Raw genomic sequence first — 17,751 nt, 5'->3', positions numbered from 1 at the left:
GCTAGATATAGCACTTGGGACGACTGGGATCAAAGGCTGTGGGGAGAAAGCAGGATTGGACTATTGAGCTGGATGATCAGCCATGATCGTGATAAGTGGCGGAGCAGGCCAGAAGGCCTCCTCTTGCTCCTATCTTCTATGTATGTATGTATGTATGTGTTGGGTGAGCATACATTTCGGTACCTCAGAGAGGGAGTCCAACCATTGAATTTAAAGAGCACATCTGCCAAGTTGAAGACTTTGGGAGAAGAAATAAAAATAAAAGGCACTACAATGAGACCTGTTTTTAAAAAATCTTTATTGTCTCAAGTAGGCTTACATTAACACTGCAATGAAGTTACTGTGAAAAGCCCCTAATTACCACATTCCGGTGCCCGTTCGGGTACACAGAGGGAGTATTCAGAATGTCCAAATTATCTAACAGCGCGTATTTCGGGACTTATGGGAGGAAACTGGAGCACCCGAAGGAAACCCACACAGACACGGGGAGAACGTGCAGACTCTGCACAGACAGTGACCCAAGCCGGGAATCGGACCTGGAACCCTGGAGCTGTGAAGCAACAGTGCTAACCACAATGTTTTTTTTTTTTAAACCAAACTTCTCCTCTCCATGGTATTGGCCCCTGGCATATTCTGCTGAAGAAACACCATCATTGGCCTTGGAAGGCTCCCGAGGAGGAACCTTTCAACGGAGTAAAGCAATTGCTATGTCCCTCAAAATTAGTGAATTTCAGCCTGTCTGAATAACTGAAATTGACTGCAATGCCTCTCCAAATGGTGTTGATAAGGTGTTGTCCCATGCGATGGACAATTGCTCTGGAAGTATGTGTGGGGATTGTACCTTTAAGGACAACACGGCAGAGTAAGGTTCACATGGCCTATGTGTGAAAAACACCTCGGGCTGAAAAAGGCGACTCACAAATAGAGAAAGAAGGACTATCAATAGACTTTGGCATCAGGAAATTTTTAACATGTATTTACTTTGGTCGACACTTTACCCCAGTTTGTGACCACAAACTGTTCTTGGGTCTCTTCAAAGAGGACAAGGCTATCTCGCCAATTGCCTTGGCAAGAATTCAACAAAATTGCCCCACTCTACAAGGAACAGAAAACCACATCGAAGACTCTATTTATGATTGTCCAACTCATGTAAATAATGCTTAGTTAGTACTTAGGACTGTGAATTAGTTATTGAAGATTTGTATAAAGGACTTAAAGGGGGAGGGATGTGATATTTGTCCCTTTTCAGGACATCACAGCAGAGTAAGAGTCTCATGGCCTGTGAGACCAACTGGGGCTTAGTGTGGAATCACCCCATGGTGAGTGAGTCCGGCTCCGAGGCAAAGAAACATTTTGGGAGCTAACTCCTGTGGAAGTGCATATTTACAGTTTGAGAGGGTATTACTGTGCAAATAGTGTATTGCTCGTGCCTTCTAGCACTCTGTGGCATTGTTATATTGCTACTCAAAAGTCATGTGATATTGCAACATTGATAAAAACATAGTTTGGATTTATCCCCTTCATGTAGTACACACCATTTACACCCCACCCTCACCTTTTAAATGGGTGACCAAGGAACTACCTCTTCATGCTGACTTGCAAACAAGTGTACAGGAACAGTCAGATCTGATTTACAGGGGTTAAACCATATGTATTACATTTCTGGTATGAGTTTCATTATGCATCTGCTGTGTGCAGCATCCTACTGTGATATCACACTTAACAAAAAACAAAACATGAAAAATGTAACAAGTGTCCCTTGATATTTTCACATAATTTATGTAAAATTTTTGATGTATAGTTTTTTAAAAAACCGTATGCAGGTGAGACAAATTTTATTTTTGATCTCAATGACTATTATAAATTCAATCATTCATCCCATGGTTAGATGTTGGTGAACTGGATATTTTCTTTCTGAACCAAGAATAGCTTGCATTTATATGGCACCTTCAGGCTGCGGGAAAGCATCTCGAGGTGCTTCACAGAAATGAAAGCAAAATAGGCTCAACGCGAAAGGAGGAGAGATTTGGTGAAATGGCCGAAAACATTTGGTCGAAGAGGTGGGTTTTTAGGATGACCTCTAAGCTGGTGGAGGGGTAGAGGATTTTAGGAAGAGAATTAGGAAAAATTAGAGTGGAACTCTGCAAAATAAAATATGATGAATAGTTTTTGAAGATTAAGAGCAGGGTGGAAAAGGGCCAAGAAAGTAGTCTGGAAATGGCAAAAACTTGACTCGGCTTCAGCAGTGAACAGAGGCAGATGATGTTATTAAGGTGGAAGTAGAATGTCTTGGTAATGGAGAGGATTATAGGATGAGAAACACATATTTCAGGAGCAAACAGGGCTCAGTGCAATGCATCACCTGTGTTACTTCATCCCGATTGGTACCCATATGTCAGGTATGATATTGGTTTCTGGGGATCACTGCTTTGCCGTCTTATCTGTCTTTCCGGTATAGGTCATTAAATGTTAGTAAAAAGCAGCAATGTCACTCTATATGGTTTCCTAACCAGAAAAATCAGGGCAAAGTAGGACTTGTACTGTCGACCGAGCTAAAATCAGCTAATTTAACACCGATTACTGAATGAATTTGGGCCCTTCCTCCTGACTCTTGTATTTTACAAACTCAGACCAGTGAATTTTTTTTCATGTGTATCCTTGCTGAGTAAACCTCACTAATGAAGTAGAACATATCTGCTCCAATTGCAAAAGTCAATGCTTCAAACATCTTCAATACACAATGTATACCAGCAAATTACTGCGGGTGCTGGAATCTGAAAACAAAAGAGAAAATGCTGGAAAATCTCAGCAGGTCTGGCAGCATCTGTCGGGAGAGAAAAGAACTAACATTTCGAGTCCAGATGACCCTTTGTTAGCTCTTTTCTCTTCCGACAGATGCTGCCAGACCTGATATTTCCAAGCATTTTATTTTTTGATTCTATACACAATGTCTTGATTCTTTAAAAACAATGCACTTGTCTTTTATACATGCTTTACGCAGCAATTTAAAATCCTTCTCCTTCCCCTTTTTCAGTGCCCTTTGTCATTCATTTCACTCTGTTAAGGCTGGCAGGCAACTTCCTTGTAAGCCTCTCTCACTCCATCATCTGCTGGTCTGCAATAATGGTCAGTGATGAACTTAAGTTTATTTTTCTCTTCTCTTTGGAGCGAAGCAAATCACAAATTTCCAGGTGACCACTTTTTTTAAAAAAAGACAGCTTTGAGACTTTATGAAATGGTTGGTGGCAGGGATTTTGGAGCAACAATTCAGCCACAATATTACGAGAAAGGGGCATTTTTTTTTAACCAAACTTTGCCTTTGAAGCTTGCTCCATCCATAATGTATATATCAATTATTCCATCATGGTTTGCTTCCCATACATACAACCTGTTGACAAGAAAGCTTTTTCTAGTTGCCAACCTTGCTTGACGCATGGGAAATTATACTTGGGCATTAGGACATCCTGATGAGGATTGGTCCTTTAAAAAGACTCTCCATACAATTTCCTTGAAACTGTGGTCAAGGATATAGAGAGAAAAAAAGAAAATGCCAACAGCAAATGGGCTTTTCAAATTAAGTGGCTAAAAATTGCTATGAGCAATGTCACTGTACTAAATCCATGACTGTAAAAGATGAGTTATTGTACAAGAAAACACAAATCAATAAAAGAAAAATGACTATTAAAAATTGACAAAAGTCTGTTCTGTCTTATGTCTTGTAGCAACATGAGTGGTGTGTGGTGGAACAAGAATTATTTTTTGTTTGAACTCACCTGGGAGAATTTTGGAAGTGCCATTCCTAATCAGCAGACCCTTTTCTTTCCTCTTCAGGGGTTTTGTCTACTGTCGCAATGATGAACTTGAAGCTGGGTGGATTGCCTTTGGTGGTAAGGCTCTCCTTCATCGCCCTGCCTCCTTTGACAGCAAGCCTCATTACCTCTTTCAAGTGATCGATCAGTATACCCTGCAGGTAATCTCGTATCTCTAAACCTCTGCTGTTGAATATTGTTAACACTCTTCCATCTGGTAATTTGCAAAGGTTATCTTTTTCCTAGAAGTGCAGCCCTGCATTACAGCCCTCAACCAAATTTAGCCATTCTGCTCATCCCTAGAACATCAAACTGCAGTTTGTAATGATGGAAATTTGAACTATTTTTGTGGTATTGCAATATGAATTCATAAATTTGAAGTAATATTTGCTTAAATTACATTTATTCACTTATGTGCAGATTGTGTTCATGAATTACATTTTTCTACTGCTCAATTTATATAAAGAAAATAAATTGGGCCTGACCGATGGTGTAAGTTACTTTGCTCATTGGTTGAAAAAAGACACATTTCTGGACCTAAATCACCTTTCGATTAATATGGTCACAACCTTTTGCAATTTCACATGCTAATTAAGTTTATTAATTAATAATGGAAACATTGTGGTCATGCCACATCATTGGAAAATACAGAAACTTTGTGGGCTGCATAAAAGCTTGCATACTGGATATAACCCTGAATCTGTCCGTACTTTGGAGATTTCAGAGTTAAGATGGTACTGGTTGTTCAAACTGCCAGATGTTGGATTATCAGTTTGTTTTACAAAGTTGACCATGTATGTGGTATATTACCTTGGGAGAAAATGCTTTTTGAAGATTATAAAGAAACATTGTTTGCTTAATGACAAGTTTGTGTTGATCACATTTTGATTAGCTTCATATGTTCTGATCACATTTTAATTAGCTTCATATGTACAAATCATTCCTTAATTATGCTGTTTTTCATTGAATTTTTCTAACCTGTTAAACTGTTAGGTGTATATGTAGTGGAGAAATCTGCAACCTCTGATTTTGGAAAACGCTGGGGGAGCAGCTGAAAAACGTACTTAATATGATTGCCTGCTACCTCGAGAGCCAAATAAGGGAGTAATGCAAACAATTGAAAAAGCTCAGGGTAAATAAGATTGGTTCAAAATTGGTGTGGGCAAAATGGGTTTTGATTCATTGGCCACTGGCACTGGTTGCAAATGTATTGTTGGGAAAGGTGTGTGTTTGTGTGATCAAATCAGGGAAGATGGGATCACTTAAAGGGAGAGGACAAGGCCAAGAGATCAAGGTAGCAATAAGAATAATCAGTATAGCAGGAAGGGTGTACCAACTTAATGGTGCACCAGCAGGTCAGCCAAAGCTTGCAAAAATAGTAAAAAGACTGGACTAAAGGTTCTGTATCAGAATACGCATAGCATTCGTAACAGAACGATGGCTTGTCAGCTCAAAAGAAAAAATATGTATGATCTGATGGTCATTACAAAGATGCAACTGCAAGGTGACCAAGGCTAGGCTTCAACATTCCAGGATATTTGCAATTTAGAAAAATCAGGCAGCTAGGAAAAGGTGGTGGGATAGTTCTGTTAATTAAGAATGACATTCGTACAATAATAAAGATTACCTTGATTCTATAGAGATAATAAATAGCAACAGTTAGAAATATGTGGGGGTAGTTTATAGGTCCCCTAACAGTAAGTGCACTGTAAGATAAGGTATCCATTAAGAAATAATGAGGGCCTATGAGAAATTTTCAGTGATAATCATGGGTGATTTTAATCTGCATATAAATTTAAATAGATCTGATTGGGAAAATTAGCTTGGAAGGTACGTTCATAGTGTCTTTTTAAGACAGTTTCTTAGAGCAGCAAGTTATAGAACCAACCAGATTGCAGGCTATTTTAAACCTGGAAATTTACCATGAAACAGGATTAATGTATGACCTCAGAATAAAGGGAACCCCACCTGCCAGTGATCATAACATGGTTAAGTTTCACATTTGCTTTGCGGAGAGAAACATGGGTCTAAGACTGGTGTTTAAACTTAAAGGGTATGGGGACAGAACTGGCTGAAATGAACTGCGAGATTGGATTAAGGGGTAGATCATGGAGATGCAATGGAATACATTTAAGGAGATATTTCATGTACTAAACAAAGATACATTTTGGTGGGAAAGGCAGACTCTAGGAAATGGATGCATAATTTGTGGTTAACTAAGGAAATTAAAGATTGTAAGGAAAATGCATATAATTCTGTGAGTAACAAATTGAAAGAAAATGCATACAATTCTGTGAAGATTAGTGGCAGGTCAGAAGATTGGACAGAATATAAAAACCAGCAAAGAATGCTTCAAAAAAAGGAAGAAATTAAGAGTATGATAGAAAGATAGCTAGAAATATAGAAAAGTACAGACAGCAAGGTTTCTACACACTTATTTAAAAAGGAAAATAGTAAATACAGTGAGTTAATCATGAGAAATACAGAAATGTTGGATGCATTTGTGTCACTCTTCACTATAGAAGACACAAAAAAGACCCCAGAAATAATTGTAAATCAAGAGGTGAAAGCGAGGGAGGAACTTAAAACAATTAGAATTACCAGGGAAAGTGTACTGAGAAATTTATTAGAACTTGGGGCTGAAGTCTCCAGGTTCTGATAGATGTCATCCTAGGGTTTTTTAAAAAGTGGCTGCTAAGATGATGGGTGGATTTAATTCGCCAAAATTTCCTAAATCCTGGACGGTCCCATCAGATTGGAAAATGGTGAATGTAACTCTTCTGTTCAAGAACGAAATGAGATTTAAAGCCAGTTAGCCTAACATTTGCAATAGGGAAATTATTAGAATCTATTATTGATGAGGTCAGAGCAGAATAGTTCCAAAATCACAATTCAATCAGGCAGAGTCAACATGGTTTTGTGAATGGGAAATCATGTTTGTCTGATTTGTTAGACTTCTTTAAGTTCGTAAAGGGGAATCTGTCGATATATTGAACTTTATTTCCAAAGGGCATTTGACAAAGTACCACATCAAAGTGGTGTCGTGGGTAACATTAGTATGGATAGAGGATTGGTTAACTAGCAGGAAATCGAGAATAGGGATAAAGGTTGTTACTTTGGATTGGCAAGATGTAGCCAGTGGAGTGCCACAGAGATCAGTGCTAGGGCCTCAACTATTTGCAATCTGTATCAATAACTTGGATGTAGGAAGCGAATATTTGGTTGCTAGATTTACTTATGACACAGATAGTTAGAATAACTTGTGAAATGGGCATAAGGAGCCTGTAAAGGAATTGAAGCAAATTTAAGCAAGCAGGCAAACATTTGGCCGATTTGAGTATAATGTGGAGATTTGGCAGATCAGAGTGTATTATTGAAATGGAGAGAGATTGCAGAGCTCTGGTACAAAGGTCTCCTAGTGCACAAGTCACAAAATGGTAGAATGCAGATAAGAGCACGCAATTAGGAAGGCAAATTGGATATTGCCACTTACTGCATGGGGAACGCTATATTAAAGTTTTGCTACAGCTGTACAGGGCTTTGGTGAGACCACACCTGGAATACCACGTACTGTTTTGGTTTCCTTATTTAAGAGATTATAATTGCATTGAAGCATTGCCGAGAAGGCTTGCACAACTGATCCTGGGCTGAGCGGATCACTTTATGAAGAAATGTTGGGCAGGTTGGGCCTGTATCCTTTGAAGTTTAGAAGAACAAGAAGTAATCTTATTGAAACAAAGATCCTGAAGGGGTTGACAGGTGGATGCTGAAAGGATGCGTCCCCATGTACAAGAGACTAGAACTAGGGGACACAATTTTAAAAATAAGTTGTTTCCCATTTAAGACCGATGAGAATAACATTTCTCTGGCAGTCATTAGCTTGTGGAATTCTGTTCCCCAGGGCACATTGAAGACAAGGTCATTGAATATGTTAAAGCGTAGGTAGATTCTTGACTGGCCAGAGATTCAAAGGGTATCGGGCATAGCCAGGAAGGTGGAACCCACAATCGGATCAGCCATGATCTTATCAAATGGTGGAGCTCCTGTGCCTAATTAATATGTTGTATGTCTTTAGCTCATGAAATCTGCTTTGTCCACAATCCATGTATGATCATTATTCTCTCCCACGCATGTTTCAATCCCTTAACGAAAGGTTCCTTCTCTACTTTCGTTATGTAAAGACAAGTGTGTTACTTGTATCATCTCATAGCCATCAATTATTTTCTGAATTGTTATTGATGCAACGCCCATTGAAAGGTGTCAAATGATGCCTTAATCACAGCCCCCTGGGAGTCTGCTCCAAATGCCCTCTATCCTGTGCCAGGGAGAATTTCCCCCCCCCCCTTAATCTCTGACCTTGCCTTAAGGTCTGTAAATTTGTACTCGTGTCCTCTAGTCCTTTCTTATTGTCCAAGCAGCTTTCGTCCAACAGAATCGTGCCTTTCATTATTTTGAAGAACATCATCATATTTCCATTCAATCCCTCTAAGTCCTATGACTTCATTCCCTAAGGACTGGCATCACCTTCAAACGCTTTCTTTGCATTTGTATACTTTTTGAGGTATATTGACTAAAACTGCATAGAACACTCTGAAATTGGCTTCACTGCTGACCCATAGATCAATGTGACTTGTATTGACATGTAATCCTGAACATTTCAGATGGAACTTTGCATTCTTTTTGCCTTATTGTCAGAAGTTAAATAGAACAGATGCTCTCAGGGTATGACCAGTTGATTCGTCCAAATTCTTGCCCTGCTCAGCCATCTGTTGATGTTGTAAATGTTAATTGTTATGACTTCTGAAATTTACTTTTCACAAGTCCATCTGGCATGTCCGAACAATGCAAACAATCACCCAAGTATCTCTGAAGATGATCTTTCATAGAATCCCAAAAGTGCAAAAGGAGGCCATTAGGCCTATCGAGTCTGCACCGACCCTCCGAAAGAGAACTGTACCTAGGTCCACTCCCACAACCACCCCGCCTTATCCCCAGAAACTAATCTGCACACCTTTGGACACTAAGAGGCAATTTAGCATGGCCAATTCACCTAGCTGCAGATCTTTGGACTTGGGAGGAAACTGGAGCATGGAGGAAACCACATAGACATGGCAAAAACGTACAAACTCCACACAGACTAGGCCGGAATTGAATCCAGGTCTCTGCCGCTGTACTAAGCACTGTGCCACCCTTCCGCCTATCTTTCTCTCATAATTTTTCTCAGTTTTTCTAAGCTCAACAAATTTTAAATAGTAGATACCCAGTTTAATGTTATTCCTGAATATCACCTAGGAAGGATCCCAGAAAGAGCAATTTCTATTTCTACCCACCCTGTCTTGTGTTGCTGTTTTTAAAAATAATTTTAGAGTACCCAATTATTTTTTTCCAATTAAGGGGCAATTTAGTTTGTCCAATCCACCTAACCACATCTTTGGGTTGTGGGGGTGAAACCCACACAAACACGGGGAGAATGTGCAAACTCCGCACAGACAGTGACCCGGGGCCGGGATTGAATCCAGGTCCTCAGCGCCGTCGGCAGCAATATGCCACCGTGCCGCCCCTGTCTTATGTTGCTAAGCCAATTCTCAACACACGTAGAAAATGTATCTGTTCTGAACTTTCACCTTTTTTCACAGCCTGGTGTGAAAAGCTTTTACCAAACATGTTTGATGATCCAAGTTAACAGTATTTCAATTTATCTTCACCCACTAAGTTTAAAGAATTCCTATAGGATTATACTCAACTTATTACTAAACTATGCTGAATGTTCCTTTGTGCTCTTTGGATATTCATTTATAGAAATGCGTAGAATGTCTTCATTTTTTTCCAGTGTGGATATAAAGCTATTTTTAAATGATTCAGAAGAACAATCATATTGGACTTGAAAAGTTAACTCTTTTTCTCCCTCCACAGGTTCTGCCAGACCTGAGTTTGCCAGCACTTTTTTGTTTTTATTTCAGTTATAGATTTGGGGTTGTTGTTGCATATCATTTTAAGAGTCTAATCACGTGTGTAGTTCGTGACATGATCGGCTCCTTCGTGGACTTTGCCTCAGTCTAGATCAAGCCTTTGTAGAGTTAGCCGCTATTCAATAAACCTTCATTGTTATTTGCATTCATCCCCACGTGCTACAACTTCACATTTGTTTATCCTGAGAGTACAGAACATAACAGGATAAAAAGAATACTGGCGACGAGGAAAGGATTCAATTATTTTCAAGCAAGAAAAGAACATTGAAGCTTTCTTCGACATTGAGGCAGAATCTACATCAGGTCAGCCAATTGCACCTGGCATCGGACCGGTAAGGTTGTGGGGCAGAATAGAAAATGAATGGCCAATACCTAAAATTAAAACCGGCACCCCGAGACGTTCAGGCTGCAGAGCTTGCCACATGCGCACTTGGGTTAAGGCACGGAGGTAGAGTGAGACAGAGAAATTTCTTGCATCCTGAAGGGAAGTTGCGAGCAGATCCCAGTATCACTAGAATGGTGGGACAGTTTGGTGCCATTGGCCCATTCGAGGAAGAATCCGAAAATTGGAAGTCCTATGCAGAAACATTTCATTACTATACCTTAGCTAACAAGATTTCCGAGGATGTCATAGTCCCTGCTTTCCTTAGCACCATTGGCAGTAAAACTTTTAATCTACTCTGAAGTCTGGCCAGGCCAGAGAAACCCGGTAGCAAAACATATTCAGAATACTGAATGAGATACTGGAGGAGCATTATTCACCCAAACCATTGGTAATTGCGGAGCATTTTGGGTTTCACAGAAGAAATCAATAGAAGGAGAGAATTGAGCAGTTTGTTGCGATCCTAAGGTGCCTCGTGGAGTATTGTTAATTTGGCGACTGTCCGGATGATATGTTTGGAAACCACCTGGCTTGTGGGCTAAGGAATGAGGTCATGCGGAGGAGATTGCTAAATGAACAAAACTTCAGTCTTAAAACTGCCTTAGAAATAACCATTTTGATGGAGCTTGCTGCTAACGAGGCTTCTCAGCTTAGAGCAGACACCAGGATCTATAAAATGGCTGTCACCCAGAGAAAGTCTACCCAGCAATAGGCGTGTCATCGCTCTGCAAATATAGGCCATTTACAGGCTGATTGCTGGAGCAAGGATAGCCAATGCAAAAATTGTAGCAAAAATTTTCCACACAGCATGAGCTTGCTAGAGTAAACCAGCTGCTCCAGAACAAAATGGCCAAAGAAAGAAACCGGGCACACCTAAAGGGAAAAACAAAATTTGAAGTGCAAGAGAAAAATAATAAGGACAACGAAGACACAGCAAATCAATCTGACTAGGAATTCAAGTTAAATATACTTTCAGTTCAAGGGGAATCAAATCTGTTCTAGGTCGTTCAATATTACATGGGCAGCCTATAAAAATGAAGATTGATACGAGGGCTGTCATCTCCCTAATTCCTGAGACCCACCTATAAGCATACATTGAAGCACCTACCATTAAAGCCAGCAGATGTCATCCTAAGGACCTACACCGAGGAAATAGTGCCTCTAGGAGGATACATCATAGCCAAAGTAGTGTTAAGTGGGCAAACTGTGGAGCTGCCACTCCATGTTGTTCGAGGAAGTTTTCCAGCTCTCTTTGGCCACTCTTGGCTAGAGAAGATAAAGTTGAACTGGAGTGCTGTGAATAGGTTAGCTGATTCTAAAACATTCCAGAGTATCTTCGAGAATTACAGTGGTGTATCTGAGGACTGGGGTCCATGAAATGAGTAGAGCTAGCATTTGAGATCAAAACAAAACAGCCAGCCTAAGTGTCTCCAGGCTAGAGCAGTACTCTACACCATACATCCAAAGGTAGAATCTGAACTAATGTGACTTGTGGATACATGAATCCTAGAACCAGTTACCATTTGTGACTGGGCAATCCCATTGTGCCTGTAATGAAGCAGGCTGGGACGATACGCATTTGTGGAGATTTTAAAACAACCATCAATCCGTTTTCTATGCGTGGATCGATACCTGCTGCTGTTGATTGAGGATTTGTTCGCGGCCTAGCAGGAAGATGGAAGTTAAGCAAGATCGACCTATTGCGGGCCTACCTGAAAATAACGTTGCAGCTGAACCTCCAACACCACCTCACCATTTTAACACACAAAGACCTTATTCCACTAGAAGAGATTACCTTTTGGTATAACTTTGGTAACCGCTTTGTTTCAGTGGTCCGTTGCCCAGACAAGCGGTCTGCAGGGGGTACAATGTTACCTTGATGACATACTGATCACTGGTACCAACGAGCAAGAACACTTGCATAACCTAGAAGCCACATTGAAACGCCATCAGGCGCCTGGTCCTCGTGTCAGGAAAGACGTGGGACTTCTTTCAAACGGCAATACAATATTTAGGCCATGTGACCAATTGCAAAGGATTACACAAGGCATCTAAGAAGATGGAGGCACAAAACCAACGAATGTAACATAGTTATGATCATTCCTAGCGTCAATTAATATTGTATATCAATTATGCAGACTTGATGGGCCGAATGGCCTCCTTCTGCACTGTAAATTATATCATTATGCGAAACTTGTTTCTAATCTTGCGACCCTGCTGTGAAACCATTACATCTTTTGTTCATGAAAGAAGCATGGCAGTGGACACCAAAGTGCGAAAAAGCGTCAGTTAAAGAAGCACTGAAGAAGTCAGAAATGTTGATAATTTTCAACCCGAAGTTACCACTACAGCGAGCCTGTGATGCCTCACAGTATGGAGTTGGGTCAATGGTGTCACACATACCACCTTCAGGGGAAGAAAGGCCAATAGCTTTTGCGTTGCGTACCTTCAATGTTGAATCAAATTGTGCCCAAGGAGGAGGAGAAACTGGTGTTACTTTAGGTGTGTGTAAATTTCACCGATAATTTAATGGTTGCCACTTCACATTGCTGATGGACCACAGGCCCTTAACTATTTTTGGGCCACATTGAGAATTCCTTCATTGGCAGACTTTATTTGTGGTCTTTAATATTACCTGCACATCCCTATGCGATCAAATACTGTCAGTCAAAGAACCATGCCAATGCTGACGCATTGTCACGTTTGTCTTTGGCTGCTGGTCAAATATCACGCAGTAGTGAAAATATCTTCCATTTTTCATAGACAAAATACATCCCGGTGACTGCAGCTTGGGTCCAACAACAGACCAGAAATGATCTTGTGATGGGGACGTTGCTGGAAGTAGTATTAAAAGAGAGAATAGTGGGAAGTCATCCCGAATTAAAACCATTCGTTTCCAGAAAACTCCACGTACAGGGCATATGCCTGTTGTAGGGGATAAGGCTAATAGTTCCTCCAAACGTCTGACAGAATATTCAAATAATTGCATGAAAGACACACACGTATAGTTCAAATGAAGGAACTCGTGAGGAGCTACTTCTGGTGGTCAGGAATGTTCATGGTTGTCAGATGCACACTCCAAATGGCCTGAGGTGGTCCTTAAGATGTCAATAATTGCGGAACTGACCATCGAAAGGTTCAATTAGATTTTTGGCCAGATTTGAGAAACCAGGACAAATTGAGTGACAACTGTCCACAATTCATGGCTCAGGAATCTGAGGACTATCGAAAGATGAGTGGTATCCAACACAAAAAATTAGCACCTTACTACCCATCAACGAATGGTTTAGCTGCATCAGTGGTGCCGAGGTGGGGATGGTTGACAAGTTCAAATTCCATGGTGTGCATATCACCAACAATCTGGCCTGGTCCACCCACGTCGATGCTACAACCACGGAAGCACAACAGCGCTTATACTTCCTGAGGAAACCAAGGAAATTCAGCATGTCCACATTGACTCTTAACCAATTTTTACCGATGCACCATAGAAAGCATCCTATCTGGCTGCATCACAGCCTGGTATGGCAACTGCTCGGCCCAAGACCAAAAGAAACTACAGAGTCGTGAACACCACCCAGTCCATCTTGCAAACCCGCCTTCCATCCATTGACTGTCTACACCTCCCGCTGCCTTGGGAAAGCGGGCAGCATAATCAAAGACTCCTCCCACCCGGGTTTTTCTCTCTTCCGGCCTCGTCCATCAGGCAGAAGACACAAAGGTCTGAGAACACGCATCAACAGGTTCAAAAACAGCTTTTCCCCCCCATACTCCTGAATGAGCGCCTTATGGACTAAACCCGTCTCTTCATGCATCTTCTCTACTGTGTTGCACTACACTCCGTATGCTGCCCTAAGTCTATGTATTTGCATTGTGTATTTATCGTATGTCCTACGTTTTTCGTGTATGGAACGATCTGCCTGAACTGTATGCAGAACAATACTTTCCACTGTACCTCAGTACACGTGACAAATCTAAATCTAAGCTGAAAAATTTGTCCAGACCTTGAAGGCTGTTAAGTAATGGGTTAAGAGACATTGCAATTAGTTGTCTCATTTATGTTAAGTATCCATTAATTGACACTGATATGTAAAGGGGCTTCAGGTGGCCTCTGTCAGGTGATGTATAGTGAGAGTTTTGTGCAAAGGCTGTTGGAATGAAATAAATGGGTGTTTGTGAAAAAGGAACAGAACTTTAGACTCTTCATATCACAGCAACTAAAACGTCTAACAATTGGTAGCAGAGAATGGTTATTTTAAAGATCTTCTTGGCTCTATTAGCCACAAAGGCGTGGGAATGCAAATCTATAGATATAAAAGCTGCCTTTTTGCAGGGGCATTAGCTCCAGAGAGACATTTTTCTCCGTCCTCCTAAAGAAGCAGCTAACATAGAAGGGGTACTCTGGAAGTTGAACAAATGTGTATATGGATTAAATGATGCATCTCGAGTCTGGTATTTTTCGGTAAGGTCAGTTTTGTTAAAGTTAGGCTGTTGCCAGTTGAAAGCAGATCCTGCAATGTTTTACTGGCACTATAAAGGAAATCTTTCTGGCATTTTTATGATGCATGTCGATGATTTTTTGTGGGGTGGGACTAGTGATTTTGAAGCTATTGTAATCTCTGGTTTGAGGAAAGAATTCAGGGTTGGAAGTCGGGCTTCCGGTGCATTTAAATATATTGGACTGGAAATTGGACAGCCTAAGTTAGGGGCAACTTTACGTCAGCAATCTTATTTGGAAAGCATCAGCCCAATAGCAATTAGTCGTGGCTGAGTTTCACAAAAAGACGCAATGGTTTCAAAGATAAAAAAAGAGCAACTGCGAAGTTTAATTGGGCAACTGAACTGGCTAGGTAGACAGACTAGACCAGACGTCAGTTTTGATGTCTAAGAGTTGAGTACAAAAATGAATGATCCCAAAGTGGAAGACATAATAAGAGCAAATAAAGCGTTGGCCAAACTAAAAATGCAGGAGTGTGTTTTGAAGTTCCCGGTTTTAGGTGACCGTAAGCACTTGAAACTCATAGTTTATAGTGATGCGTCCTACGCAAATTTATGTGATGGGGTTTCAAGCGCAGGAGGTTTTATAATTTTCCTTTTGGGGAACAATGGTAAATGTTGTCTGCTTGTGTGGGAAACAAAGAAAATAAGGAGAGTGGTAAAAAAGCACTTTGGCTGCTGAGACGTTAAGCCTTGTAGAGGCGGTAGATATGGCCTTTTATATAGGTATGATATTGATAGAAATTTTGGGATTAGGGGATTTGGGTAATATACCTATTGACTGTCACATTGACAATAAATCCCTGTGGGAAAATGTGCACTCTATGCAAAAAGTTTCAATGAAAGGAGGTTATGGATAGACATCGCAAGTTTGAAGCAGATGTTGGACAGAGGGGAAATAACAAAAATTAAATGGGTGACCGGAGCTATCAACTGTCAGACTGTTTTACGAAAAGAGGGGCGAGTTCACAGAAACTTTTCGATACTGTTAATGAAGGGCGCTTGTTTCTGTGACTTTTTTTTCTATCTCGTCAAAACAAAAAAAAGGGCGGGGGGGAAATCATGTGTGTGTTTTTGAGTTTCTTGAAATTTTGTTTTCACCTAATATTTTTTTCTCCAAGGAAGGGGAGACTGTTACGTAATGGGTTAAGAGACATTGCAATTAGTTGCCTCATTTATGTTAAGTGTCCATTAATTGACACCAATATGTAAAGGGGCTTCAGGTGGCCTCTGTCAGGTGATGTATAGTGAGAGTTTTGTGCAAAGGCTGTTGGAATGAAATAAATGTGTGTTTGTGAAAAAGGAACAGAACTTTAGACTCTTCATATCACAGCAACTAAAACGTCTAACAAAGAATGCACTGAAAGCCTCCAAGGACCAAGATTCATTAAATCGCCGTCGAAACAGTTTCTTGGCGACGTATCGCAACATATATGCTTAACTACTACTGAAGGAGAAGCTGAGAATTACTTTTGTTCTTTTACCGCAGGAGACGTGTGAGGTAGTAGAACGCAATCAGCAGTCGTAAATTTTAAGAGAAGGTCATTCCAAAGATGCTGGTTTCAATTTGGAGAGCAAGTTCTGGCGCGCAGCTATGCCACCGGCGACAAGTGGATTCCAGCAACTGTATTGGCTCAAACTGGCCCTGTCTTGTATACAGTAGAAACTGAAGATGAGCTAGTGTTTAGGCGACATACAACGTTTAGAGTCTGGATGAATCTTTGCAAAGCATCAAAACTTTGACGACAGAGTCATCCAGACTAAATGCTAGTTCCCTTTTCTCTCCACAGATGCTGTCAAACCTGCTGAGATTGTCCAGTATTTTGTTTTAGTTTCAGATTCCAGCATCCGCAGTAATTTGCTTTAATCATACTATTGTTAATTGTTGTTATGGGATCTTAGAAGTAGGTTGTTTTGGGATCTTAGAAGTAATGGGGGGAGTAATGTTATATATTTGAGGGTTTTTGTGCTGTTGCGAGGTCACTTTATAAGAGTCTAGTCACGTGTACAGTGCGTGACATAATTGGCTGCTTCGTGGGTTTGCCTCCGTCTGCATCAAGCCTTTGTAGAGTTAACCACTATTCAATAAACCTGGGATGTTATTTGCATTCAACCCCAAGTGCTTCAATGTCACGTTCCTTTGTCCTGAGTGTCGAACATAACTATTTCAAATTTCCAGCATCCACAGTATTTTGTTTTTAAAGCTACTAACTTGTAGTTACCAAATTTTGCTTTTGAATGGTTTTCTTTTAGATATCAGACAGTGCTGCAATATTTATTAAATTCACAAAATTAGAAATCTCTAATTTCTTCTACAATTCCTTAAAGATTTGCGAATATGTCCACACACTCCAGGAGTCTGATGGATATTTAATCCTGCCCGTTTCTCTACAACATTTTTCTTAACTTCTGTCTATTATCCATTGTAAAATCTGATGTGAAGTATCCATTTCATATAGCTTTTACATTGGGTCCTTTGTAATAACTGTCTAGCATACAGTGCATGATGTATGTTTAATGTTTTATTTTAAAGTATGAAGCCTTTCTGTGCTGGTTTTTGATCTTGATTAACCAGTTCTAAAAACAGAAACAATAGAAGCATACATGTTGGAAAGAGACCAAAAGCTCCACTCTAAACTGTGGCATAACAATTGTCATGTGTGTATTTTTGTTTTTGAACCCTATAACTGTATTTATAATTCAAAATGCAAGTTTTTTTTTAGATATCTCAAGGGCATTCAAACGCTCCAAAAAAGATCAGTGCCCATCAAGTGACTATGTGGTGCACCACAAAAATAACTGGTTGTAAGGAACTAAAAATATGTGTATCATTACGACCAGACCCCAACAGTGGCGAGGATACTGGACAGAAACCCCAATATTTTATTTTAAGTTTATAAGACTGAGGGGAATTGAACATGGCTCCAGGACTGATTACACAAAGAAATATGGTATATTAAAACAAACTTTATTACTAACACAGTATTAAAATCTTTAACATCACACCAGAAAATAGCTTACAATGACCCCTTAAATACAAAGAATGCAATACCCTTAATTGCTATCTTTATTCCCACTTTATTCCCACCAGGGGCTG

General features: G+C 40.2%; 1 protein-coding gene across 1 annotated transcript in view; it reads left to right on the top strand.

Annotated features, from left to right (window-relative positions):
- LOC140397295 (probable E3 ubiquitin-protein ligase HECTD4) overlaps positions 1-17,751 on the top strand; it is a 561,188-nt gene that overhangs the window by 145,018 nt on the left and 398,419 nt on the right. Inside the window, 1 exon segment of the mRNA XM_072486148.1 lies at positions 3,832-3,970. Within this exon segment, the coding sequence (XP_072342249.1) occupies positions 3,832-3,970 (139 nt within the window).

The sequence above is a fragment of the Scyliorhinus torazame genome, chromosome 1 (assembly GCF_047496885.1).
Source record: "Scyliorhinus torazame isolate Kashiwa2021f chromosome 1, sScyTor2.1, whole genome shotgun sequence".
NCBI lineage: Eukaryota > Metazoa > Chordata > Chondrichthyes > Carcharhiniformes > Scyliorhinidae > Scyliorhinus > Scyliorhinus torazame.
This window is presented reverse-complemented; position numbering and strand designations above follow the sequence as displayed.